We start from the raw sequence: 27,657 nt of genomic DNA on the forward strand, positions 1-27,657 counted from the left end.
TACCGAGAGGACACTGAGGTCAGCCTGTGTGCAGTGTGGCACAGATTATGCTGTGCTCTGTGATCATGGTGCTGGCTTACTGTAGAAGTGCTTGTTTTCAGTAGTGTTTAAGATTAAGAAATGTTTTGTTGCCTGATTTAGATTGTTTTTTGTCCCAAGTGGTTTTGAAGTCCTGAGTATTAAAAATACTTTGCTGTTGGATTAGTAACCACTCAACACATGTCACAGAGCAGCAGTACATGCTTTGCATTGTAATGTTATCTGTGGTATGACCTGCTGAGCTGACACTGTCACACTGTGGGAGCTCTGTTCCTCAATAAAAATAGTAAATGCTGTTGGTGTTAACAGAAAATTACACCGTTCAAACTTTTAGCTCTCACCAAACTATAGGTCAAACTATAGGTCATCCTTTGGTTTGACTTCTTGTCATGTCTGTCTGCTCAGACTCCTCCTTAATGATGGCTGAAGTGATTTGAGAGAGAGAGGTAATCAGAAGTTGGGCAGAAGATGGGGTAGAGATGCTTTTTATAGATTAAATCAGCAACGCTGAAGCTTTTGCAAGTCTGAGCTCACTTCATCAGATGCATCATCACAGTGTCTGATAAAGTGTGCTTGGGCTTGCAAAAGTTTATGCATTACTGATTTAGTTAGTTTGTAAGTACATCTCTGCTTTCTGCATGATTTAAAACGAATTCTTGAAAGAGTTTTAAAACTACCACTGCAGAAATAGTTCTGTCCAAGTATTCTGTATCTTCAGGGTTTTGTTCTATGTTAAGAAGTGGTGTTTATATGAACAAATGATCTTTTCTCCTTAGTTTGCTTGCTTTCATTGCCCTGTGGTTCTGCTATCTAACAGTGTAATAGAGCTGTTGTTTTATACTTAAAGTTTATCCAAAATTGTGGTTTATCGAAGTATTCCTTCCTATCTAAATAATCCCTGTCAATCTCTTTTTTGACTATTCATCCTATTTCAGTTAAACTAAGTACCTCAAAAATAAGGTGCAGTTAATTCTAACGTTATCCAGCTCCTGATAAATTCACTGAGTTCCTGTTTCCAATTATCTGATTCATTGCTTTACATTTTTGTACAGGTTTCCCTCACCAACCATAGTTTCGAATATTCACGTTTAATATTCTATATATCATTTTGGCTACCACGGTATACAGTCTTGAGTAACCACCATTTTCCATGGCTGTGCCTCAGCCCGCCACCTGCCATTTTCCCCATAAGCCATTTGTCTTGCCAACCACGGGAACTTTCAGGAATTTAACCCCAGTGGTTGGTGAGAGAAACCTGTATTTTCAACTCTTCTGCTAATGAGGTAAAAGTAAGCAAAGATGAGTTTTATGTGGGAGGTCATAATGTTGGCTGTGGGGAGTTCCATGTTTAGTTAGTCCAGGGTTTGAAGATAAGGATTTGACTGATAAAAGGAGAAGCAGAGCAGGGAGTTCTTGGCACCCTACATTGGTAAGTAAATGGACTTCTGTGTTTTGAGCTATCCCTTACCTGTTTATTCCTGCCACGCTCTTTCCTTTCCGTCCACAGTTTTTCAAAGGCACTGGAATCCTGACATTCAGCATCCACTGATATTTTAGGTGGTTCACTAGCACATCTCAGTTCTGACATGCAACATTCCCTGATAGGAAATGCATTGGTATCCTGTTTTCAATTTTCCTTCTTTAATTTCCATTTCTAAAAGGAAAACCCACTGCAGGGAGTTAACATAGTATTAAGATTGCATGCTTAACATGTGAATTTCCAGAATTTTTTTTTAAATGCACTTAACAGTTACATTAACCATGTAGTCTGGGATAGATGCTTTAACTCAGTTTTTAAAATAATACTTAAATGACCTTGATTCCACTATATCCTGAGCATCTTTTATATAGAATACATTATGTGTGCAGTGTGGCCTCATGAACGTGATGGGGATTCTTTTGAGTTTCTGACACTCATTTAAGCTCTCGGTTGTGCTGTTTCACAAATATATTTTTTGGCATTTCTTATCCTTTTATTTCAAGTATGAAAATTAATTTTGAAATATTGGTAATGCTGTCCACAAAACTTGCTATCATTGGCTTCTACCAAAAACCCATCAAAATTAGACCTCTGAGTGTTTTTGAGAGATGTTTGTATATCTTGTCCAAGCAGAGCAAGGTGACCAGGTGCAGTTATGGCTAAATAGATCTAGCTCATTTGTTGCACAATGTATGATGGAGAACAAACCATTATAACTTGGTTAAAATCTACAGCAGAGTGGAGATCAGAGCTAACACCTTTTATAATGGTTCAAATTAAGTTTTGCCTTGTATCTGAATGCCTAGCTGAACTATGTCTGTAATTTGGTTTTGATATGCTCAAGTTCAGCAGCCTTTGTTAACTGTCACTACATCTGCCATTATGGCAGCGTGATACACTCCAGCACAGTTTGCACCAGAGTCAACTGATCCTGAGTGCAGTGTTTGCATGTGCGACCAGAACTGCAGCAGTTTGAGCTGGGGTGGAGCAGCCCTGGGTTGTCAGGGAGCCCGGGGGTTTAGCCTTGGGCTCTGGGTGATGACAGAGGGGCTGGCTGAGGCACAAGGGTGCTAAAGTGCGGGACTAGGTAGCAAATGGCCCCCGCACTTTAGCACCCTCATGCCCCAGCCAGCCCGTCACCATCTACACGTGTGTTTCAGTGCATGTAATTATGCTGTATTTACTCTGTAATTACTCTCCCATAGGATAGTACTGTCCCCAACAATACTAGGGCAGAGTTATTTAATTTACTCTGCCCTAATATTTGCATAAATGTAGATGGTGATGTTTTACTATTGAGCTAATTAGTCAATCCTTGCAGCAAAGCACACTTGTAGGTGCACCCACTTGGTTGCTAGCCAAAGGACATTAAATACTAAGGTTTACTGTTGTCCCCTGCAATATACATAAGGATTCAATATCTGATAGCATTGGTGCCAGTTCACATTTGGTATATAAAAGCATTCCCCTTCAAAGGAAGCAGAAAGGTGTAAAGTGCTATCGTTCTTGAGCCTGGGAGAGCAATATTACACATGTGCAGACTGTATGACACTTTCACATTAATACACAGTTGTTAATGGTTTCAGTAAGAGTCTTTGGGAAAAGCTGTCAGCTTTACAGCTAGACTTTGGCTGTTTCACACTTGGATCTAGAACACCCTAGTATTAAATTGCCTTATCCATCATATTTTCTTTTTCCACCAAAGCTGCTCAGCAGCATAGCAACCTAACAGTGCACAGCAACAGCTGGCACAAGTCATGGATGTTGAAAGCTACTTTTGGCTGACTGGGATCTTAGGAGGGGATTGAACAGGTTCTGGTCATGTTAACCATCAAATCTGTATGAGGAATCTGAGTTGCACAGCTCTGACTTGAGTACAGGTACTTTGGAATATGTCTGGGAATGCTGTCCTGCATAACTTCCCTCTCCCTGATGCTCTTTGTTGATCCTTGCCAAAGTGGCGCATTTTAGTTTAATATTAGGCCTTAATTTACTTTCTCTTTCTTAAGATGGCTCTTAAGTTCAGTTAGTAGAACACACAAGAAGGTAGATTCTCAAAAAGAGTGGGTTTGCAGCCATTCCAGACACTGCCCTGAGTAAAGAAATGTAGGTTCTAAATAACAAACACAATGAGAATCTAAAGTATGTATGATGGAAAATCTTGAAAGAGGAAGGATGAGAGCCCTCTATACACACAATGGCTGGTATAACCAGAAAACTCTCTTCCTGGTTGTCAAGGATCACACATATGATGTAACATAGTTTGGTTTCAGGGAGGAATTTAGGGAATGGCTCACATTGCCCAGCACTGTCATCTGGGACCCCCATCTGTCTGCTTGGCTGGAAGGAAGGTTGCTGAGAGCGATGAAGGGAAAAATAGGGAAAGTTCTTCACTGGATTGCAGTTGTAGGGGGCTCCCAAGTGTTTTTTTCCCCAAACGGCTTGTGTGATTCCGTGTAACAGAGAGCTGTAACCAGCTAGTATATCCTTTGTAGAAAAGCTGCTCAGTGTTAGAATTCTAGCAGGAAGGAAGGAAGGAATGATGGAGGGCAGAGTCTTGGTAGCAAGTTAGCTTAGTCTTGTCTTGACTGGGCACTGAAACAAGGGATCTGTTGTCAACTTGTTGCCTGATTGGTTAAATTATTCTTCCTCTTTGCTTCTGTTTGCTGTGGTGTCCTGTCCCCCAACCCCTCTCTAGAAGGGGGATAATGCAAAGTCCCTGCCACAACGATTGCTATGTAATCCGCTCTGTGCGTCAAAATTGTTCTTAAAGATCTGTGTACTTCCATGTAAAATATGTCCAGCTCTAGCAGGCTGGTTGGCCGAAGCTTGCAGCAACCTGCACACTCCCAGATGCAGCAGACTTCAGGTTGGCAGGGACTACAGTCCAGCTGAAGGCAGTAGGCACTGGTTGTAGGCTGCCTAGGAGAAGTGGACCGCTGCAGAGGATAACCAGCTGGCCTACAGGAAGCTAAAAGGCTCCTGGGAAAAGGAGAACAGAGTGGCACACAGAGGGAGAGAGGTATTAAACTAGCTGCAGGGGCAGAACCATGTCATGGTACTCTCACTGGGTCTGGCAAAAACCCCATGGGCTGCAAGGCAGGAAGCAGAATCACCAAGACCAGGAGAAGGGAACTAGTGAAAGAAAGAAGGGAGACTGCACTGAAGACACAGCATGAAGTCAGGAGCTCAGTGTCAGGTTTGGGGAAGAGATCTCACGACTGAGTCCCATCCCCCTCGCCCCCTTTATGAATTGTGTTTAGGGACCATTTGAGCTAATAATAACTCTAAACCCACTAACCAGCCTGTAGAGAGAACCTCAAAGAGAAAGTCAAACATGAACAGAGAGTATACCAATGCAGAGCTGCCTGCTTGAGGTTTCAAAGAAGCTGAAACAACCCCAGGAGATGTGAGCTCACTGGCTCACTTTGCACATATTCCTGTGAACTCTGTAATCTTATAGGAACTCCTAATTTCCCAAACCGGACAGTTCAGCATTTTTACCTGGGAATTCACGATTTTGCTACTTCCGGGCATCTGGCATTTTATTTTGAGTCCATGCTGCAGACCTAATTGCATCTTGCTCTTCAGCTTCCCCCCACAAGAGGGAGTGAATTACACTATGGTGCCTGCAGTTTCTCTTGTTCAATGAAACTGAGGAGCTTGAGTTGAAGTCTGGTTTTCAGCCATAAAGTGGTGGGAACTAGGAGCATAGGCTGGTGAGTTGGGCTACCCGGAGGGTAGTGCAATGGCTGAGGACCCAAGGAGATGAATTTCTCAATCAGGTAAGAAGTTCCAAAACCTTACTCCTCCTACCCACTTTTTTGGCATACATGGGGGAATGTTCTGTGGTGGAATGTTTGTACAGCATCTTGCATGCCACACCATTAGGAAACCATAATAAAAATGTCTTCTTCAAAAAGATGATATTATATGTGCCTTTTCAAATGTGATCTTCATGTAGCTGTGTGCTTGTTTGTAGAATAGCTTGAAATAACTTTGATTCAGAACTTAGGGGTTGCTGCCACCGCTTTTGGGGGTGTTTGCTATTATAGAAGTGGGTCCCATGGAATACAGTGAGCCTAACTATACTTACCTGTCTCATGAGGTTTTGGGAAGAGGTCAAGTGTAATAAAATGTTTGTTATTTGGGGATCCGGGCCATGTTGTAATGGAGAAACATCTTATTCCCAGCAAGGCTGTTGATTACAGTTGGGCAAAGTTTTCTGTGATATGGGAAGAGGAGAGTATTTCTTGCTAGTGTGTGCTTTGGCTTGGTTGTTGCCTGGGAGGTTGGCTTCTGGTCCTGCATGGGATGCATAATGAAGAGAAAGGGAGCATGGGATAAAAAAGTCTCTTACTCAGTTGCTGTTGTCTTAAGAGTATGACTGGGCTGTACGACTCATTCCTCCCTCAGGGGACACAGGTGCAAAGAGCTGGTTTTTTTCTTTAATCACTCACATCAATTAAACATATTTCTTTGCATTAAAATAATTAAATAAAGCTACGCCCTGTATCTTTTATTGCTAGATAATATCTTTGAACCTTTGGCTCACCATTTTGCTCTCTGCTGCAAGGTATTTTCCAGGGTGTGCTTAACCTGTTTTGCCATTGTCCTGAAAAACATTCTGGGCAGAGAAATCTGTTGATAGCAAACGGTGCTCATGTGAACTTTCAACCACTGTACCCAGTGGGGGAAATTTTCTCCAGGCCTCTCCTGAAGTCCAGTTGCCCCACACCAAGATTTCATAGATTTCATAGACATTAGGGCTGGAAGGGACCTCGGAAGATCATTGAGTCCAGCCCCCTGCCCAAAGGGCAGGAAGTCAGCTGGGGTCATAGGATCCCAGCAAGATAAGCAGATAAGATAAGATGAAAGGGGTTTCCATGCCAGGGACCAACTATGGGTGGGGTAGATTTGAGGCTTGTCAGGTTGTTAATTGCACATAACACCATTGAACACCGAGGTGGATCTGAGCCTGGTTAGCTTGCTGGTGAGGCCAGGCTATGATGCTGTTGAGACTGGAGCAAGCTGGCAAGGAGCTTTGCCTTCCCTGCCCTGAAGGTATTTTCCTGTTCTTTTCAGGACACGATGCTACTTGCAATGGTGCTGTAACAGACGTGTTTTGGGATGGAGGCGTGTGTATTGGGAACAAGGCTTGTGCAGGGTTGGGAAGGATTCTCCTGGGTCCGTTGTGGCTTGTTTTCTGATCATTGAACTCTTGGATTTGGAAACTCTATTGCTTGCTAGTGAGATCATCAGCCCAGACTGGTCTTTGGTGCTCTGAGTCATTTCTTAGCCATCCTCAGAGCCTCACAGGCAGATCCGTCATTTCCCCTCTGGTATTTGCTTCAGTTGTGCTGTCCCTGCCCTCTGTGGAAAGAGTGAGATGGTTAACATATTGTTGCTGTATTGCTGTTCCTGCTCAAACTTGTCGTACAGATGGATAGCATTTTTGGTGAGGTAATGACTGACCAAATTCCTAGGGCCTTTGTGCCGCGCTTTGCTGAGCATTTGGGTTTAACTTGTCCAGTAGTAGAGCTATCTTAGCCAATTTGCAACCAGCCAATGTGAGAACATCTTGTTGGTGCTTTCAGGGGGATAAAGTAATTTGATTTGCATCTTTGAGGGGAAAAAAATTATATCCATTATCATTTAAAGCAGCGTACACATACCTTGGGTAGGTGGAGGGGGAGGAAACTTTGCAAAGCCCTGTAGTATCTCTGCCAACCAAAAGCCTATCAATATGGCACTGAGGATCTGCAGGGAAGGCTGTTACAGCACAGGACAGAGACAAGAAATACATGGCTCAGTCCTAAACAGCCCTATTGACTATTTCACTATACATAGTTTTAAGACGGACAGTTCTGCAGCCTTCCTTTGCGTCCTTCTCCTCAAAATCTAGAGAGGAAAAAGAAGAGTCACCAATCCATAAGTGATTAACTCTGTTCGGCTAGGGGAAGGAAGCAGGATTTAGGTCAGACATTTCACCACTCACATTTGGCAAAATGAAAACCTCTGCTTTTCTTCTCTATGGGGAGCAAATGTTGACTGGCTAGGGCAAGGATATGCATGAATAGCCTGGTCTGGCTCTGGGCTTTGCAAGCCCCCTTGTATTCTAATTTCTCTCTTATTCTCTTTTGTTTGCAGCTCAGAGACATGTCCTCACGTACATGGAGGATGCAGTGAGCCAGCTACTAGAGAACAGAGAAGATATTAGTCAGTATGGCATTGCCAGATTCTTCACTGAATAGTAAGTACATCAGAATGCTGCCAATAGGGCCAGCCCAGAGGAGGCTCTTGGAACAAGGAGAGTACAAGGGGGAATGAAATGGGAAACATGCTGATTATTTTGGATTTCAGTAGGTGAGCCAAGGGCTGCCTAAGCACATTTCAGAGATGAAGACATTTGTGCAGTTCAGCTCCTTGTTACAAGAACTTGCATGGGGTAAACAATAGGGACAACAGCACAATCAACAAATATAGGACTAAATCCTGCTTATTTTTTTCCTTAATGGTCAAATTCAAACCTGATTTAAAAGTGGGTCAGTGCCTACTGGCTCTACCCTCAGTTGTGTGCTAGCTTTGTTTTAAAAGTGAATTTGGCCCTGTGGGGGTTCCTGCATCTATCTGCATACCTGTTACCATATTCTTACATGTCATCTGCTCTGACATCTCCTTTTTCTCTAGAATCTGTGTAAACTTATCTTTTAAACAATATGTGATCCTCCCTTCTCCCCTCACCTCCACCATTGATGCAAATAGTGCTAATGGCTGACAAGATATGAGGAAAAATACGTGCTGATACTGACTTAACCCAGCCACTGCACAGTTTGAGACTTCAACTCACTGATGCACAACATTTAAAAACCATCCAGGTGTTCAAGTTGAATTTATTTCTTGATACTGAAAATGTGCATCAAGCAAGTGCACCAAGCATACGTTTTGTCACCTTTTTGATGCCTATCTGACAGTCTCTACTTGCTTGCTTCTTCATGTTAACTTTTTCCTGGGTCACATCAAAGCAGACAGCTGCATGCTCCATTCCCTGGATTATAGTGTTGGACGAGGAGCTTGACACTGGAATAGGCTCCATCCCAAAGGAATGTGTTTTTTTTTATTTAAGTTCACTTGGAGACTGGACAAGCACCTGGTTTGCTAAGCTGAATGACAGCTGACTGAACTGCCTATTGTAACTTCTTATTCCCAAATAGCCATGGGGATCTCATGAAAATTTCTAGGCATGCATACAGCCTGTCCACAATTTTCATGGGACAGAATCAGTTAAGCTCTTTCCTTTTGCACAGTAAAAACAGAAGTAGCACTCAGCTGATGTTCTGAAAGTAAACTGGCTTGAGAGAAGGAAGACTGCATTTTGATAATTTTTAGAGTGGCTGTTAATGAGCAGCTAGGCTCCAGTGGTGCCAAACAGGCAAGATGTTATATGGCCTTCTGGCCTGTCTGGCTGTGGATGGACCTGCATTTGTAGTGCAGCACCACTTTGAAGTGCTACAGAGATGTAGCATTGTGAGGCATGAACCAATGTACAGCACCCAGTGGCTGGAGCACTATAAAGTTGCTGTGAAGGCATTCAGTGGCATGCTCTTCAGCTCTGCAGGACTGCTTACCCCTCTTTCCCACCTTGGGGCTAGGGGAGGGGGGAGTAGAACACTGTGAGATGCTGGGGGACCAAGAGATCCCCATGTAACACTATGATTCACTGGATACACATGATGTGGTGCTACAAAATATAGTGCTACAGAGAAGTTTCCATTTCATCCAGGAATGTTTTTCTAGTCATCTAGGGGTGCAGATGTGTTCAGAATGCTGTAAGTGTAAATATGTCCGTTGCCTTTGTAAAGTAGCCCTCGTAAGTAGACCTGATGGGACGACTCTGGTTCCCTGTGACACCTCACCTCTCAGGTTCCCATCAGTGCCCTTGCTAATGTGCTTTTGTTTTATTTTCATACTCTGAATCATCCATGTTGATGTTTAATGTTGGCCCAGCTGTTCTTTTTGTTTTGTATCTTCTTATAAAGTTCCTTTGTTTGCACTGTATGCTGTTTCCAGACCCCAGAGTCATTATATATGGCTCAGCATAGTGCAAATGGAGATCAACGCTGTTCTGAGGAGGTCTCAGGAACCCAGCCTGGGAAGAGAAAGAGCTGGAGCCAGGCCAAAAACCTGTATTTCGTGAGCATTCAGTTTTCAAGCGTAACATTTATTCTATAGTAAGTTTGTTGTATAAACTATCTTTTCAAAACTGTTCCCCAGTGATGTAAATGTGTGTGCCTTATTGTCGTGCCTTCTGATGTTGACTGGTAGAAATTTGGTGCTAGCTGAATTTTGATTGGTTATATAGCAGCTGCAGAAAAACCTCCCTCTATCAGTCAAATTTAGTGTCAGTTTAGAAACCTGATTTTAAAAGTTAATTGATTTGGACAGTATCTGTTCTGATTCCATTAAAGCCTTGTGGAGCTGGTCACTCAGACTTGTACTAGTAGTTCCAATATACTGCTGCCCAGAAATATTTGCCTTCACCTACTGTTGCTGAACTTCTCTATTCAGGAGGAACCTGGGTTTCTGTAAACACATCATTGTCCAATTAATTCAGCATAGGCCTCCATCTGGTCCACCATCCTGTCTCTGACAAGACTGGATGCATCAGTTAAAAGATAGAAAGAACACAAAGTGGATTATATAGAATGACCAGCCCATGAGGAAGTTTCTTCCTAATCCTTATCATCTCCTAATTAAATTATCCTCTTAAGCATGAGGATTTACATCCCTTATAGTAAGGGTGATACCTTTGCATAACTACAGATGATCTCATTATCCTTATAAAGGTCCAATTTTCTTTGGAACCTAGTAGACTTCCTGCATAATTGATACTTGGTAGGACTGAGTGCCACAGATTATAAATACAGTTACTTCTAATAAAGTGATAATATGTGATTAAGTATATACTTAAAGTGCCTGATCCAGCCACACTATACATAAAATAAATACAATCATAGGATATCCATTAAAGATCATCCCCTAAAAATTCAGTAAAACTACCTGCAGTAGACCTAAATGCAAGATTAAAGTGACAAAAAGATGTTGGAGGAGGTATAAATGTGGAATCATAATAGCAAATGCTGAAAATACTCATGGAAAAGGTTTTTTCATATTATAGAAGAGAAAATGAGTTGCCTAGAGGGAAAGACTCAGGCCTTTGGAAAATGTCCAAGGAGTTATGGTGAGATCCATGACAGGGGGCTGGTACCAGAGCCAATGAACCCTCAGAAACAAAGGAAAGCTAGGAGCTTTTGTTTGTGTCTTGAACCTCACCCTTCATCTTCTGAGAAACAATTATGTCTGGCCCTTGTTCCTCTGCTATATGGGGAACATGTTTGGGGCTTAAAAATCAGGCAAAATAATGAAACACAGTTTGCAGGAAGCATTAGGAGCTTCAGCATTGTAGAGAACAAACCTTAATGGTGCTCAGTCTGTACTGATTCTAAAACAGAATACAAAATTGTACCTTCTACATGTTTTGTGATATTTTAGGGCATGGCTGACTGGTGTCTCCTGACTCTGGGAATCCCCCAGCAGCCAATCGCCAACCCCGGGAGTGTCACTGGCAAATTGGCGCTTCTTGGGGGGGCACCGGCCAGCGCTCCCCACTCCCTGGCCGGCAAGGGCCAATCTCAGGGGGGTATGTCCCATGCTGTCCCTACACATCACCTATGTTTTGGGATTAAACTCATAATCTAGATGAGTTAGATTAGTACATGATGGTGGGCATGAAGGAGAACCTGCTCTGGAGAGCTTTTTTTTTTTTTTTTTTTTTGCTGGCAGTAGCTCATGCAGCTCCTCTGTTGGTTGATGGTGGGTCTTTAATGGCCAGCTGAAAGTCTCTTATTTGCAAACAGACAGCAAGCAATACAAATTTGAGGCACTGGCCTTTCTGCTAGAAGACAGTTAGTTATGCAGTATTGTCAAAAACAAAACAAAACTACTCAACCTAAATAAGAATGTGTCTGGCAGTGGGAAGTGACATATTTTAATTGTTTGCCTCTTATCTGCAGACCTAACCTTGTCTTTGAATGTCAGTTAAACAAAGGATGTTGATGTTTGTTTGTTTGTTTGTTTGTTTATTTAACCTTAGAAACATAATCCCACTTTATGAGTAGCCCAAGAAGGCATGTTACTTACAACCTGATGATATAGCTGTGTGTCCTGAACATACTGCAATGATGAAGGTGCAGGCCAGAATATTACAGGAGCATAATGAGAACAAATGAAGGTGCATCCTTTGCAAATGAAACATCTGGCAAAGGCTGTACCATTCCTGATTCACAGATGTGATGCTGAGCCTTCTAAACATCCTCATCAACTTTCAACAGGCCCCTTCAATAAGCAAGTACTCAAAAGAAGAGAGAGTGCCTCTGATCCCTACCCAGGAACCAGACTTTGTTTTAGCAGTGGTGAATGTGAGGAAGCTGTGACATGCAGCTGGCACTATCATTCAGGCACCTCTCCAGAGCACATCTGGTTATCACCCACTTTCAAATGTGTACCTTTGGGCCTTTTTAATCTTCTGATAATAAAAATGTGATGGTGTAAGAGTCCCTCTGCACCTACTCTTGAAACTACTCTTAGATTGCAATATTTTTTTTCATCCTGGGTCCTGTTGCCCAACTTCTCCCTTTCCCCTCCTCCTCCACTTTGTATATGATTTTCTTGGTGTTGTCAAACAAATCTGCAACTTTTTTCCTTGTCAGTAGTGAGCATAACATAGAATAGAAGTTATTGCAGCTCTTAGGTTAAGACAGACTGAGCTCACATTTCCCTGAGGTCATGTTTCCACAGCCCTCTTGAAAATGAGAGATGAAATCCAGAGGGTTTATTGTTCATGTTCTGCAGAAGATGAAGTAATTACTGGGCATTGCTGCTGCTTTCTCTCTGGTAATTTGAAGTAGGACTTGTCATTGTCAGTGTCTCATGCCTAAGCCAGAATGCAGCAGACCATAGCTAGTGTCCCTGTACCAAAGCATTAATAGGATAAGTAGTTCTGAGAGCTATGACACTCTGGATCTAAAATTATGAAATATAGGAGTTTATTCCTTTAAAGTGTGGAATAACCTACCAGAAAGATAGGCCTAGATATCAGTAGAACAGGAAACTTCCTGATATAGAAAAGTTACTCATTCTGATCCCCAGGCTCATCTGGGAGCTGCTCTCATTTTTATAGCATAGTTGGACAGTTCAAGAATTTATATATACATGATGAGCTCTACCAAGTAAGTCTGCTTGATTTTTAGGAGCTAAGTGTCCTGCGGCATAAAGAGAATTTGCCCTCTCCTCCCCAGTATTCTCCCAGTGTAGCTTTCTCTATGTGAGAAGTTTGGCAAGAGCTCCCTTTGGAACTTGTTGGCACCACTTAAAGCAGGACAGTCAAACTCAGATATAGGTGCTCACTTTTCTCAGCTATTAGACTTCTCTTTTATCATCCAGAGAGGGAGAGACTGAGCACAGTCATAAGACCAGCAGGTCAGCCCCAAGGAAGTACAGTATATCTGATATGTAAGGTAAGAGGTAATGAGAAATATGGTAATATTTCTTCCTCTGCCCTTGAGTCTGTACATCTTTGTAGGAAGACACTAGAGTTGATATGACAGAGAGTTATGTGCAATGTAGGATTTCTGTGTAGAACAGGAGTTTCCAACCTTCTTTCAACATTCACTATTTTTATTGGAAGGGTACCCATGGGGCACTTCCCTTCTCCTTCACCATTGAGTAATTCCCTTGTGTTCTTATTAGTCCCTTACCCATTCACATTTGCCTAAAAAACTTTGTGCCAGCTACAGCAACTGTCTACATGGATGTTGCAATACTGTATTTTAGTTGTTTTAGTACGTTGTAGTAACTGGAAGCCATATGACCAGCCAGTGCTATAAACACCACCAGCAAGTTCTCTGCAGGCCATGAGTAGTTTGGGAGTTATTTCTGTGGAGTAAACAGCCTAACAGCACTATTGCCCACAGCAGAAGGTTGAGCAACTCTCAGGAATACATTTGAAAGGTAGCTCTAGTCTTTGAGGATCTTTTTTTCTCTCCCCTTCTTCCACAGTTTCATTTGTCCCATTTGCATGGACATCTGCTTTCAATCTTGGGAGTTCCTTGAGGCTTCTGCTCCAGTGTGCTGCTGACTATTATGGGAACGGGGATTGTGCACCCTTTGGCCAATTTACTCCACAAGTCTTTTAGTTTTAAGAGTGCAGCTCTCTCTCTCTTGGGACTAGTTCTGATTTTATAGATCCGCTGAACCGCTACTGGTATTTATTCATTAGAAATCCCAGAAATCTCTTCCCTGCTTTTGAAACTCCATGAAATGCAGATTCTCTCTTCTGAAAGCCTCCATGTAATTACAGATTAATGCTGCATTACTTCTTCCAGTCTGACTTCTGTGCTGACATGTCTTAAAGGGACACGTTCCTCCTATACATTATTTATCACTTATTTCTTGTTGTTTCCTGTAATGAAGGGAGCCAGGGCTCCCACTCTAATCATTCAGAAATAAGGTGCACAGTGTCTTGATTTGCATTATCAAATCTCTTAAAGTTGTATGCTTGTGTCATTTCTGCTGGATGGTTATGTTGTAGCAAACACTTATCCTCTTGATAAAAAGGATTCCTCTTGCCTTTTGCAGTTGCAATATTTTCTGGGCTGCCTACCTATGCTTTTTCCCTGTATCATCCTGCCAAGTATATGTAGCGCCTGCCTCAAAATTCTGCAAAAAGTCCTGAAATATTAACCAACTGCCTTTTGCAGGAAGTTCTTATCTTCACTTTATATGTGACAAGCTGATGTGAATTGGAAGAGCAGGAAAGAAAATTCTTTCTTTTCTTCTTCTCCTAGGACTCCTCGTTTTCCATCGTCTTCCATTTCTGCAGAGCAGCTAGCTGGGAGTGCACCCCTATCCCAGCTCCCTTGCACTTCTTTTTGGAGGTACCCCTACTTCCAGTGGGCGCTGTAAGCTGATATCGATGGTAAGACCAGATAGGCTTGTCTTTGGCCAGGCCCAGTTCAGAGTGCTTCTGAAGGACACTGGTGTGCTCTTTGCTGACTGCTGGCAGATATTTACCTAGTAATTGCTCCTGCTACATTTTTCTGAATGTCTTTTAGATCTGAGGTATAGTTGATGCAGCCAGTTCACAGTACATGACAGAATGCCAGCACCCCAGCTCTGCACTACTGCTGCAGAACCATTTTACAGCTGATACCACTTGTTTTTTGAGGCTATAGAGCTAGTTCTAATAGCTGATATTGTATCTCAAGGGTACTAGTGCCAAGTGTTTTGAGATCTTTGGGGGAGAAAGTGCTGCCCTAGTGCAGAGTTATATTAAGATGTTACAGAGGAAGACCCACCCTAAGTCTGGCTTCGGATGCGTAGGGCCAGCTTATTCAGCCCAGCCCTTGGGTCATGTGGATACCATAGTGCTAGCTGCACCCGAAATATCTGAGGGAGAAGGAATAGGATCGCAGGGGAAATTATGTCAATTGATGTGCTGTCCTTTCATCATCCTTTTGGCTTGTCACTCTGTCTAAATTCTTCTTCAAATTTTGTCCTGTTGACAAAAGTCTATCTCTCCCTACCCTTCTGCCACTCTCTCTTTGTATTGCTGTCCAGGTCCCTCTGGCTCTAACAGTGAGCCCAGCTTTGATTGTTCATTTCCTGTCTGATAAATATTTCTGACTGTTTCTAGATCTAGATCGCTAATTAATGAATGTTATCTGTAAGAGACCAAACCCTTCTTATAGACTACTTTTAGTGGGATGCCTAGGATATACTAGTCAGCCACTGAGAACCAGGTTGAGTGGCAGCTGGGAACAACTGACTTCATCCATTTACTTATAACAGGGGAAAAAAAAACTGTTCAGGCTGAGTCATCAGTTGATACATCTCACAAATGTAAGTTACCATATGATCTCATTTCTGTCACCCTTCTTTATTTCTTGTTCCCTACTGACTTGTTCTGTCCTGATAGACTGTAAACCAGTGGTGGGCAAAGTCTGGCCCATGGGCTGGATTGGGCCTGCAGGAGACTCCATTTCCCAGCAGCCACTGCCTGTGTTGCTGCGGCCAGTTTCTATGGAGACCCTGGCAGCAGCAGGGCCATGACGGCAGGGGCCAGGGTTTTCAAACTGGTTTATGAAACGTCTGTCCCAGACCCCTTCCTGGTTCAAGTTAAATCACAGTCCCCTGGTATCCCAGCATGCTTTTCTGCTCTGGGCTGGGCTGTGCTATCTGCTCCAGCAGAGGAGGGTTGGCGGGGGAGGGCAGGAACTGCTTCCTCAGGCAAACCCCAGCTGGGATCTGGGGCCAGGAAGGGGTGTTAAATCCATTTCCCTCCCCCCCCCCCCCCCCCCCCAAAAGTACAGAGCTGCCCTGCTGCTAAACTTATTGCAACTGTGGACTACAAATCCCAGAGGCACATGGAAGCAGGATGAGGAAGTAATGAGCAAACCTTGAGAGTCCTGCTGCTCTGATGTGGACTGGAAATCCCAGAGACCTCAGGGGCAGCAGGAAGATGAAGCAAACACACAGCCCATATTGGCTACATGCCAGAGAGGCATGCTCTAGCACCTCCCCGGCTTCTGGCCTGAGCCAGTGGAGGCACATGGCAGTATTTCCTGAATCAAAAGTGAATGTGTGTCCAGTTGTTTCTCAGTTTAATCTGCGCAGCTTAGACTAACTTGTCAAGACTAAATTGATTCAGCCTCGGGCTTTTTGACTGTTTATGCTTAGCCTTCAGGGCAGAGATCAGGGCTTCCTGTGCATTTGAGAGAACCTCCCACAATAGAGCATCAGTCTTGGAGAAGGCTTGATTGTTACAGTAGAAATAATAGGTTTTTTTAAATTAATTTATTTTTTCAAATTACAGTAATTAGAACTCTTTGGGGCTCTTTGACTGATCTCTGGGACTCTGAATAGGAAGCGGTGGAAACCACTAGAGCTGAAAACACTAACTGATGTTGACATTAGAAACATTCTTTTAAAATTTGGATCTGAATTATTTTTTTCCAGGGGTTGAGACTCCCAGCTCTTTCCTGGATCTCTACATCTGGGTACTCCAAAGAAATGCTATGCTCATTCTCTCTTCCTCTTCTCTCTCGTTTCAGTGATTGCAAAAGCAGCATTCACTCAGCTCCTCAAACACCCCTAAGGTCACTACATCTCTTCTGCTCTAGTGAAGAAATGACAAGATGCTGCCAGGCTGCAGTGAGCCGTATGACAGATGTGAAGCTGCTTCTGTCACTGACCTGGCTGTGAAAAGACTGTTTCAGTTAGAAATCTCAGTTGGGGTAATGTGCTGCTGATTCCTGACAGATTTGTTGATGTGTTAGCTGGGAAACCTAACTCCCTAGGGATTCTGGGAAAGAGTGCTGACTGACTGGCAAGAGCCTGCTGCTCCTTACATTCCAGTTATCAGTGGAAAGAGGCTGAAAACATTGACCCTGGGACAAGGAGCTTTACTCTTGGCCATGGCTCTGGTGCCAGGGCACTTTCAAATCTGAGCTTGTTTGTTTCTTCAGAGGATAGTAGAGAAGGAGTTGCAACTTTGTATTTGAGAGATCTCCCCAGAAAAATCAGGAAAAATCATTAAAAAAATCAGTGGTTACACTTGTAGTGAGACAGTTACATCAGGGCTAAAGCTTCTCTGAGGGTACCAGTTTGTACAGTCTTACATTAGTGAGGCATGTGCAATAGACTTTCCCAGTCAAGAAGTCAGGAGAGGTCACTGTTTCTTTGTCTTCTTTGCAGGTGGGACAACATATACTTAGTTACATTTAAACAGTTACTTTCACTTTACCCCATCTGCGCCTATTGTATTTGCTTTGAAAACATTTTGTTTGAATGCAATTTTGTATGATGTTCACAGAAGGTATATTTATATAACTAAATTCAGTTTGTGTAAACACAAAAAAATCAAATGCCCTAAGTCAGTCTTAGGCAGAGGAATTGAATTGCAAACACTTTAAAACACACTGGCAACTGGGGCCACTTCTTCCCACCCATTTGCAGATCTTACACCTGAACAAACATCTTGATGAATCCAAATATGTAACCAAATGAAATTAAAAAAAAAAAATCTTTGACTGGCAGTGTTAGATTGTAAAAGTGCTCACATGTAAATGTTAAGGCTAATTCTCTAAATCTTAATGTCTGTGGCCTCTCTCTTACTAACTTACCCATATCTTCCAGGACAATGGCTGACGGCATGGCATTTCCCCCCCACCCCTCATTTTTTAAGTCTTCCTTGCTATAAACATGTTGCTTCCTTTCAGCTGCAAGTGTCAATATACTAACATCCTCTTCTGTCTCAGAATAAAGACAGCCTGCCCTGTATAGATAAATCCATGTCTCCAAATATTGACTTAATCTGCATCATTCTATGAGCATACTCTGTTATGTACTTCAAAGGTGGCTTCCCACAACCTTGAATTATTATAGCCCACTGTGGCAGACGTCCACCCCATGTACTCAGCACCACAGCCCAGGTGACTGGGCTGCAAGCAAAATGGCTGACACCATGCAGCTGGGGAACACACTCCTGGTTAGCTTGGAGATAGGAGACTGCATGCTCAAAATAGGCCTGGGAGCTGCGGCAGGGGTGTGGGATGCATCCGGGTTCCAGAAATGGAGCTGGATACCCTTCCCACTACTGGAAGAGGCCTGGCACCTCCCCAGATGGCCGGTGTGCCCAGGGGAGTAGCACACACATGCTTTGTAAGGGAGATGACCAGGGAAAGCCCAGATGCACTCCTAATAGCTGGTTGGAGGCCCACTATGCTCCCTGGGAATGAAAAGCCTGGGTGAACGAAAGAGGGCTTCTTCACCCATGGAGCCCAGAAAACTGAAGGGGATGCCAGCCCGCCTGACTCAACTGATGAGCAGCTCAACACAGACGTGAGCCTGCTTGCCACCACAAACCAAGAATCACCTGAAAACCTGCAAGTCAGGTGGGGCTGGGAGAGGGCAGCCCAGTGGGCCCTCTGGGCGCCAAACAGGGCAGGGAGCTCCACAGACTCTGCATGTCCCACTAGTGCAGCCACAAGCCCAGAGCATGCCGATGGGGGACTGGCGGAGCATTGGGCCCCATACAAGCCCAATGTGGAACGCCACAGGGCTGTGGCACACCTGGCCCAGTGGCCGGATGGGAAGAACTGATAGCAGAAAGCTGGGTCACTGAGAAGACAATTAAGCTCAAAAAAGGGAGAGAGCAAGGAGTGCATTGGGCACCCAATCCCCCACACTCAGAGGTGAGCACTTGCCCAGCCCACCACTCAGGCTGACCTCTTTTGGTTAAGTTTTCTATTGTTTTGGGATTTTCTGAGAGCAATAGGACAACAGCAAGAACCTCCAGAGCCCCTTCTTTCTAAGCCCCAGCATGAAAGAAAGAACCCCATGATCATGCCAAGGTGCTACTTGGATCTATCGTAACATCCAAGTGGAAAGGGGTGGGATGTAGGGAAGGAGGAGCCATGCAGAAGACATGTCCTGGAGTTGCCCCTAAACCCCTAAAGGAACCACTGAGCACCACCTCCAGAGGTAAACCAGGGAACAAGTTGTGATGGGTGAATAGGCTTAGGTGCAACACGGCCCAACAGGGCAGGGTGGCCTGTTTTGCAGGCATGAGACCATCACACAACACAGGAAACAGTGCCTCTAATTAAGATTGTACAACCCTCAGTATCTTTTTTTTAGGTGACTATAACATTAGGTCAGTGGTTCCCAACCTTTTTTTGCCATGACCCGCTGTTGGGAGCAGGGTGAGGCGGCAGCAGCAGCCTGGGAACGGGAGCCCCCGGAATGTGGCGCAGCTCATCCTTTGTGTGCGGCGCCACTGGCATTGCCCCCCACGACCCTCATTTGGGTTGCAACCCGAGGTTGGGAACCTCTGCATTAGATGAAACTACTGAGGTTGAAAATTTCCAAACTATTTGTGGGGTTGGTAAATATGGTGTGGTGGTTTTGTGTGTGATTTTTGTTTAATTCAGCTTGCAAAGAATGCAACTCTCTTCTTTCTGCTGGCAGATTTAGATAAATAAGTTGCTGTCTTCAACTAGTTTGTCCATTAGCTCATATGATAGAAGCCTCAAGTGGTGTCAGTCGTAGAGCCAAAAAGGACCTCATGGTGTCATCTAGTCCCCTGCTCAAGGCAGGATCATCCCTGAAAAAACCATCCCAGTCAAGTGTCTGTCTAACATGCTCTTGAAAGTTTCCAAGGATGGAGGTTCCACAGTTTCTCTAGGTAGCCTATTCTAATGCCTGACCACCCTCATAAAAAGTTCCTCCTAATGTCCAACCTAAATTTCCTCTGCTACAGCTTGAGACTATTGCTCCTATTTCTGTCCCCTATAGCTACAAAGAAAAGTCCATCTCCATTCCCTTGGTAATTACCTTTCATGTATTTGAAAACTGTTGTCAAATCCTCCCCTCCTCTTTTCTCCAGACTAAATAACTTTAGGTGTTTTTTTCAGCCTTTCTTCATAAGCCTCATCTCTCAGACCCCTGATCATTTTGATGATCTGCCCTGGACTCTTTCCAAACTGTGCACATCCTTTGTGAAGTGTATGGCCCAAAACTGAGGTGAGGGCCAGGTGAGGCCTCACCAGCGTGGAATAAAGTGGGAGAATCACTTCCCTTGATTTGCAAGTAACCAATTAATACAACCTAGTATACTGTTGCAACAAGAACACACTGTTGGTTCATACTTAGCTTATGGTCTACTGTAACCTCTATGTCCTTTTCTGCAGTACTGTAGTTTAGCCAGTTGTTCCCCAGTCACTATTTATACATGCAATTAGAGTATTCCAAGTGCAGAACTTCACACTTGTCCTTGCTGAATCTAATTTGATTGATTGTGGACCATTTCTCCAGGCTATTCAGGTCATTCTGGATCCTAGGCCTATTCTCTAGAGTATGAGCAACTCCATCTGACTTTGTGTCATCCACAAATTTGCTAAGTGTGCACTTGATCCCATCATCCAAATCATTAATGAAGATATTCAACAATACCAGACCTTGACAGACCCCTGGGAAACCCCACTTGATACCTCCTCCCCACTAGACATTGAGCCATTGACGACTATCATCAAGCATTATGATTCAATCAATTCTGTATCCACTTTACAGGACTTTTGTTTAGTCTGTGTTTCCTTAGCTTGTTAATGAGAATGGCCATGGATCTAAAAGTCCAAACCATAGTAATGATTCATAGGGGGTCTGCATGATTAAATTTTGTTTTTTGTTTATGTTAAAGGAGCGGTCAAGCACTTTTCTAGGAAAAAGCTTAGAATGTCTTGGTTGTCTGAACAACCTTAATTTATCCTACATGTGCATAGGTGATCAAGCCATTAGAGACCTTCTCTATCTCCTTGTTTCTCACCATAAGACCCTCATGTTTGATAGCTTCCAGTCTTTTTATTTGTGTTTATTTTATAAACTTCTGTCTTTTTATAGGTTTTAGTCTGATGGTAAAAACATTACTTTCATGAAACAAAATCAGTCCTCTGGTAACCCATTTTTTTTCTTTTGGCTGTCCCCTGGCCAAGGTTCAAGCCCTACTGTGTCCTGTTGCAGTCAGCCAAATCCATTTAATAAGATGAAAAACAAAACTGCAAGAGTTGAAAATGGAGACATCATTTGTGGCTGCCAGATTTTCTCAGACAGTGGAAAACAGATTGATATTTTTGTGCAGCAGATCACTGTGGGTTGCCACTAGCAGAAACGCCAAGTTGTAGAAACGTAGCTAATCACTAACCTAGACATCAGTTTGTGCCTGTGTTTCGACTGTTCTCTACTGTTCACACGAGGCAGAAACCTGTTTTGGGTTAGATCCTTTCTTCCACCTGCCCTCCTACCTCTCCCCTGGCATCTTTTTGGTGCGTGTGTGGTGGGGAGGGGGCTGATGATTAAGGATCATAGCAAATAGAAAATGATTTTAATTAATGCAACAGAAAGGTAGTTGTTTGTGTTCCATAGACTCCTGGCCAGAGCCCTGGTGCATACAAAGTCATATAACTTCATCTCTCTGTGTTAGTGCTATTGCTCTAATCTGGCCTTTAGAACAACACTCTCTATTTTTTTTAAGCACTATGTCCCATTCAGTATCCAGCAATATTTGAGTTCATCAAATGTATTTATGGAGTTTATTATTTTCCAAGCTTTTATTACCTATGATTATTGTGAACAAATCATTAATGTGTGTGTGTAGGTATGTATGTGGCCCTTGTTGAAAAGGGTACGGTTGGGTGCCAGTAGGAAGCTTCAGTTTAAGAACAACCTTAGATTTCTATCTGAATATCAAAATGAAACAATTGTCTGGATTAGAATAGCCAAACCTTCCTTTAGGGTGTTCATCTTTCTTATTCTCCCCTCATATGTTATGTTTTGATACATGTCCCCCCTCCTACCTCAGTTTATAATTGGCATTGGAACATAGAGGATATGCAGCCCACAGCTCTTCTCAAAAGCATCCTTATGGAGCCTCTTATATTCAGTACTATTCATCATCGCTTCTTTGCAGCAACTGATTTTGGAGCCTAGTCATTTCATAAGCGATCACTGTGTTTATCTTGGGTTTAAAATTGGTTTGTTCCATTCCGTCTTTTTTTCTGTAAGTGTTTTGGTGGTCTTCAATATCAGTGATATTTTGAGGGCTATTTCCTCCTCTGCCTTTTCAATTATAACTGGAAATGGAAATGTCTGCTTTTCTTCTGTTTTTAGTGTTGGAGAAGTGAAGGAGCTTTTAAGTCAGAGTTTGAAGAAACATAGCAAAGAACTGGCTGTAATTTGAAACAAAGTCATTCCATACTGAAGTCACTGCTCAACACCATACCCCCAAGTTACTAGCATACTCTGGGAGGCAATTTACTTGTGCTCAGATTCAAACTCCATCTTTTTTACTAGTGGAATGCATAGGAAAACCATACCTCAGAAAAGTAGATAATTACACATCCATCACCAGAACAAATGGGTCTGTTCACCATTTTTCCATATGGAGTCTGCTCTCTATACACCTATGTAGAAAACAATTATTTTCCCTTTATACTTGCTCTCACAGTGCAGGTTCTCTGCAGTTACAGTATGTATATCCCTGCACCAATACTTAGGTTGAACCTGAGGTCATCCTCGCCTGTCTTGGGTCGTAGTGAGCTATGATTTCTCATAGGTATCACCTTGTAGCCTGAGCCAAATCTATCTATATGGTTGTTCTTTTTTGTGACATTGAGCCCTTCTAGGAATTGTATTTTGAACGGGTTGCCTCTGCTTTAGGCAGTAGAAGGAGAAAATGGAGTGTGGAAAGACCAAAAACCAGGAACGAGAAATTGTGGGACTTCCTGCCCTTGATGTCTGCATACCCAGGTAACTTCCTGTGGAAAAGGAAAGACAATAAGATGGGCAATGGCAAGCTTGACCTCATACCTTCAGATTCAGAGAAGGTTCCAAGGTTGGCCTGGACTGCTGCTGTGGATCAAGCTGAGGGTCTTACCGTATAGATGGTTGGCAGGCAAACACTATATGGCAACTGTGTGTGTGATCTGAAGAAGACTGCTAATAAATAAAAAATGGTGCATTCAAATAAGTAGTACTGCACAGTTGAAATTGCAGCCACAGAAAATCTCACAAACCTTCTTTGTTGATTGGGGTGAGGGGAGTTGGCATTTTGTAGGCTTGTTTTGTTTTTTAAAGAATGGTTTTAGCGTGATTCTTTAGTTTTCAGGAGAGATGGTGTTATGGAACACATTACAAGGACATTTTTTTCCCCATTAAAGTGTTTATGGTGTTTAAGAACCATTGTTGAATTCATCTGTCTATACATTCTTCTATTTTCCTTGCATCGGTTCTAACTGTTTTTAATGAAGCATTTGGAGAGATCATAGAGTTGGGAAATGTCTCAAAATGTGAGTAGAGTCTACTGGGCACAGACAACAACTTTGGTTTGAGGAGTACTTGGCATTTCTCTTCCATTCTTTTTAAATTTTATATTAAATTGGAATTAAGTGGTATGTGTAAGGAATATTCTCTCATTACTCAGAATGAACTAGTGAGGAGAAGCTGGAATGGACCTTAGGGGTTTTCTTGGTTTTGTTTCTTTAATATTTGTCCTTGAAGTGTGTTGCAATGTCCTGGCACATTTTGTGCTGTGTTTTCAATAAACTAGCTAACCTATGTCTGATCCCAGTGCGGCCAGGACCAGTTATATAGAATCTCTCTCTAGTCTGCAAACTGCGGATGTTGCTGAAGGTGCAACATCAGCAAATGCCTGCAAGAACAGTTTGTAACTTTTCAGAAGCCACTGAGATAAGGTACCAGAACAGTTTCCTTACCATAATGAATAGCAGCCTTCTGGGGGCACCGGATGGAGCAGGCAAGGTCTCTGGGACCCCTGCCAGCAGGGTGTGCTTGGCCAGTCGGATGGGATGGTGCCATGGGCTGGCAGAAAACGACATCCAGGAAAAGGTTGGGATCATGGGGTGGTGACAGCATAGGGCTGGGGTCTAAGGAAGAGCTGTGATCTGCTTCCTGCATGTCCCTGCAACAGGTGCTGGTTCCATGGGCAGGGACATATGAGGAGCAGATCGCAGCTCTGTCCCAGGCCCTGGCCCAGCAGTGTCACTGCCCTACAATTCTGGTCACCTGTCCCACTTCCAGATGCTGCTCCCCATCTGATTGCAGCCCCACCCCATCCGCCCAGCTGAGTGCACCCAGCCCATGGGGGTCCTGGGCCAGTCTCCATAGAGACATGGCTTGCCCACCAACTCACTCCAGCTGTAGGTGCAGGGTGGATGGGCCTGGGTGCCCAGGCAGGGGGACCAGCTCCGGTGGCAGCAGTGACACTGGCAGCAGCAGCCAGGCAGAGTAAGCAGCTGCCATGAGGGCTACCTGGAAGCTTAGTCTAGCTGCTGCACTGCCCCCCTCCTGCCACATGCCTGAGGGCAGCAAGACTGGTTGCATGAACCACAGCCTGGGCTGCCCTTGCTTCTTTTCCCCCTGCGCCTGGGCCAAGCAGGGCCAATGAATCTGTTGCAGGCCAATGAATCTTGGCAGGCCGGATCCAGCTTGTGGGCTGTATTTTGCCCACCCGTGCTATAAAAGGTCATGCATAATGCAGTGTATCAAATAAAGAGTGATTTGAATATGAAAGACTGGAAAGGAAAGGAGAAGGTGGAAGGAGAGCAGTACTAGGAGAGGCAAACAATTAACAAACCCATTGGGACAAAGAGATCACAAAAACTAATCCAGGTAATGGGATAAGAATCCAGTCTCTGTTTAGACCATACTTAGAGATGTAGTTAGGTATGTTAATTTGAAGTCAAGCAGAAGGCAAGGTAGATTTGCACTTTATAGATTAACTAAAATAAGATACATATAACACAAGCTTTCATGAGCTGAAGCTTCCTTCATCAGATGCTGTAACAGGATGTGCAGAAAGCAGAGTATAAAAGGAGAGAGAAATTGCAAAGCTGATAGAAGGGGAGGCAGGAGTATGCATGCAGAGTTTGTAGGAGGATAAATTTTTGGTTTTGTTTGGAGGGGGGAGGGAGTTGATACCATTCGTGACCTACATAAAACTCTGTACCAGGGCTCATATGGCCTTCTCCCTGGTGTGTACTTTATTGCTCTTTTGACTTGCTGTAAAAAAAATAAACCTGTGTGTCTGTGCCAGCAATTCCCTTCTGGCCTGTGTCATTTAAACTCACTGTAACCTGGAATAGCACCTGATTAGCTTGAAAGCTGTAGTGCTTCATGATTGATACTTATCTCTGAAAGCTCCTTCCTTTTTCCTTAAGTACCATCAAGCACTTCTGCATGGCTACTTACCCTCTTATGTTATACCCCCTCCCATCTTCCTGAATACTGGATTTCCCAGCTCATAATTCTAAGCAGCTTTATTTCAGAGCAGAAAGGGCCCCCCATATGTGGCCTATTATATCCATATCAGCTTGCATACCCTTTTCAAACAACTATTGTCTTTTAATAGGGCCCTGCCTGGTGGGGAGAGTCCTTAATTCCTGCTATATAAGAATGGTCAGCTTGAATTACGGGGAGCTGCAGTATGGTGCTCTGATCAAAAGGCCTCTGTTGTTTTAGAGGGTTTTCTCTCTCTCTTTTTTTATATCCTGGGCTAATAATTCAGCACAGTAAAGTCATTGCAGCCTTTGATTTGAGATCTCAGGGTGTTAAATTACTGACCTAGCACAGGCAAGGCAAGGGAGGGAGACTTTCAAAGATATAGGAATCCAGGGCAATAAAGAGCAAGCAGAACATACTATATAGATTTTAACTCTTAAACAATTTAATTTACATTTTTAATCCTCTCCTCGAGAAGCCAGAACCTGGCCTCAGAGGGCTTTAGTCTTTCACAGTGCACCATCAGGAGACCAGTTCAGTGCCTACTCTGAGCTGTGTCACAGGTGCGGCTGGTTCATTACTTTTCCAACAGTACTTACAAATAATCCTCACACCAACTGTACTGACTCTGCCGTGTCAAATCCTCTCCTGAGCCCAGCCCAAGAAACATGAAAAAGAATCTACTTTTTGAGTCATGTTCCTCCCAACTCCTTTTTCAGTTGAAATAAACTTGTGGGTAGGTGATCCACAGAAAGAGGATCTTTGGGGCTAGGGACAGAAATTACACACACGGCGGTATAAGAGATTGGAAACTGGTTCAAATCTGTAACACAACAGAAGTTCAGTGCACATAAACCGTTTGCAAAATGGCCAAAACCGGTTTAATATAAAGCTGGATGGATGTGGTATTAGATTTAACTGGTTTAGATTAAACCATAGTTTCATAGTTGGTAGGGTCGGAAGGGACCTGAGTAGATCATCAAGTCTGACACCTTGCCATGGGCAGGAAAGAATGCTGGGGTCAAATGACCCCGGCAAGGTGTATATCTAGTTTATTGAATGTTTTACTGAATAAATCAGTTTATTGAACTTCTGTTCCAGAAATTCTGTCCCCTCCAGATTCAAGTTAACTCACAGTTCCCCAGCATCCCAAAATGCTTTGCACCTCCCCTGCAAACTCCTGATCACAGGGTAGGTAGGCTAGCTTTGGCTCAAGCTGTCTTTCTCCAGCTGAGTAGGAAGGTGTGCTCTAGCACCTCCTGGCTTCTGGCCTAGGCCTCTGCAGGCATGTGGCTGCATTTCTGGAATCAAAAGTGTTGTCTGTTCACTTGCTGATTGGTTCAATCTATGCAGTTTAGACTAGCCTGTGAAGATTGAATCAATTCAGCCTCAGGCTTTTTGACTGTCTGTACTTAGCCTGGAACCCTGATTTCTGCATTTGCAGTGTTTATGTGGTTTAACCTTCCCAGGTTAGAAAGAGGGCTAATGATCCTTTTGCATCTGCTCCTTGTTCAATAAGGCCTTCTCCTTTGTAAAGCTAATTGTTAGAATGAATCAACAGTATGTCTTGTTTAAGAGGAGCTTCTATAAACACAAGATTAGCTTCATTAAAAAGGTTTTTTTTTTCCCCCTGAGAGTCACTTAATTGTTATGCTGAAGACAAATGCACTGGATGTAGTAGTTTTGTACTGAGTGGATGCATCTACACGAGATGCTCACTGTGGAGTTGCCTAGTTAGCTCCACAGTAAAGTGCCACTCTCTATAAGAGCGGTGCTACTAGGCCAGAGTAAATTAACTAACTCTGCCATAGGATAGTACTGCCCAACACAAGTACTACTTTACAGTGGAGTTACTTATTCTGCCGCAATGCATGTGTAGATGGTGACCAGGGCTGGCTGGGGCATGATGGTGCTGGGGCATGATGGTGCTAGCCCCCGACTATAGCGCCCTGTGCCCCAGTCAGCTCCTCTGCAGCATGTTGAGTCAAGCAGGCGGAGCATTGGGCTGGCAAGCTGACCCCCCAGGCATCCTGCCAGCCAGGGCTGAGCTGCCCTGGCTCAGCATGCTGTGGTCCCAGGCACACGTGTAAATGCTGTGCCTGGGAACAAAAAACTCCGGCACCAGCTGTGCCAGAATTTATTGCATGGAATTAATTTCATGTGTAGATATACCAGTGACTGCTGATATGTCACCTCAATCCTTCAGGATTGGTGACTAAAACTCCACT

The 27,657-nt window shown here is 43.5% G+C and overlaps 1 protein-coding gene across 8 annotated transcripts in view; it reads left to right on the forward strand.

The window, feature by feature from the left end:
- Positions 1-27,657, forward strand: part of CSTPP1 (centriolar satellite-associated tubulin polyglutamylase complex regulator 1) — a 123,887-nt gene that overhangs the window by 18,618 nt on the left and 77,612 nt on the right. For 7 of the 8 annotated variants that reach the window (XR_002086824.2, XR_002086825.2, XR_002086823.2 and 4 more), the window contains one exon: positions 7,670-7,772. Coding sequence is in view for 5 of the 8 variants with exons in the window: in XM_019476731.2 (XP_019332276.1) it covers positions 7,670-7,772 (103 nt within the window). In the remaining 3 variants the exon portion in view is untranslated. Of the gene's footprint in view, positions 1-5,182; positions 5,305-7,669; positions 7,773-27,657 lie in introns of those variants that run through there. The other variant, XM_014602105.3, reaches the window with a different exon arrangement.

The sequence above is a fragment of the Alligator mississippiensis genome, chromosome 2 (assembly GCF_030867095.1).
Source record: "Alligator mississippiensis isolate rAllMis1 chromosome 2, rAllMis1, whole genome shotgun sequence".
Lineage (NCBI taxonomy): Eukaryota > Metazoa > Chordata > Crocodylia > Alligatoridae > Alligator > Alligator mississippiensis.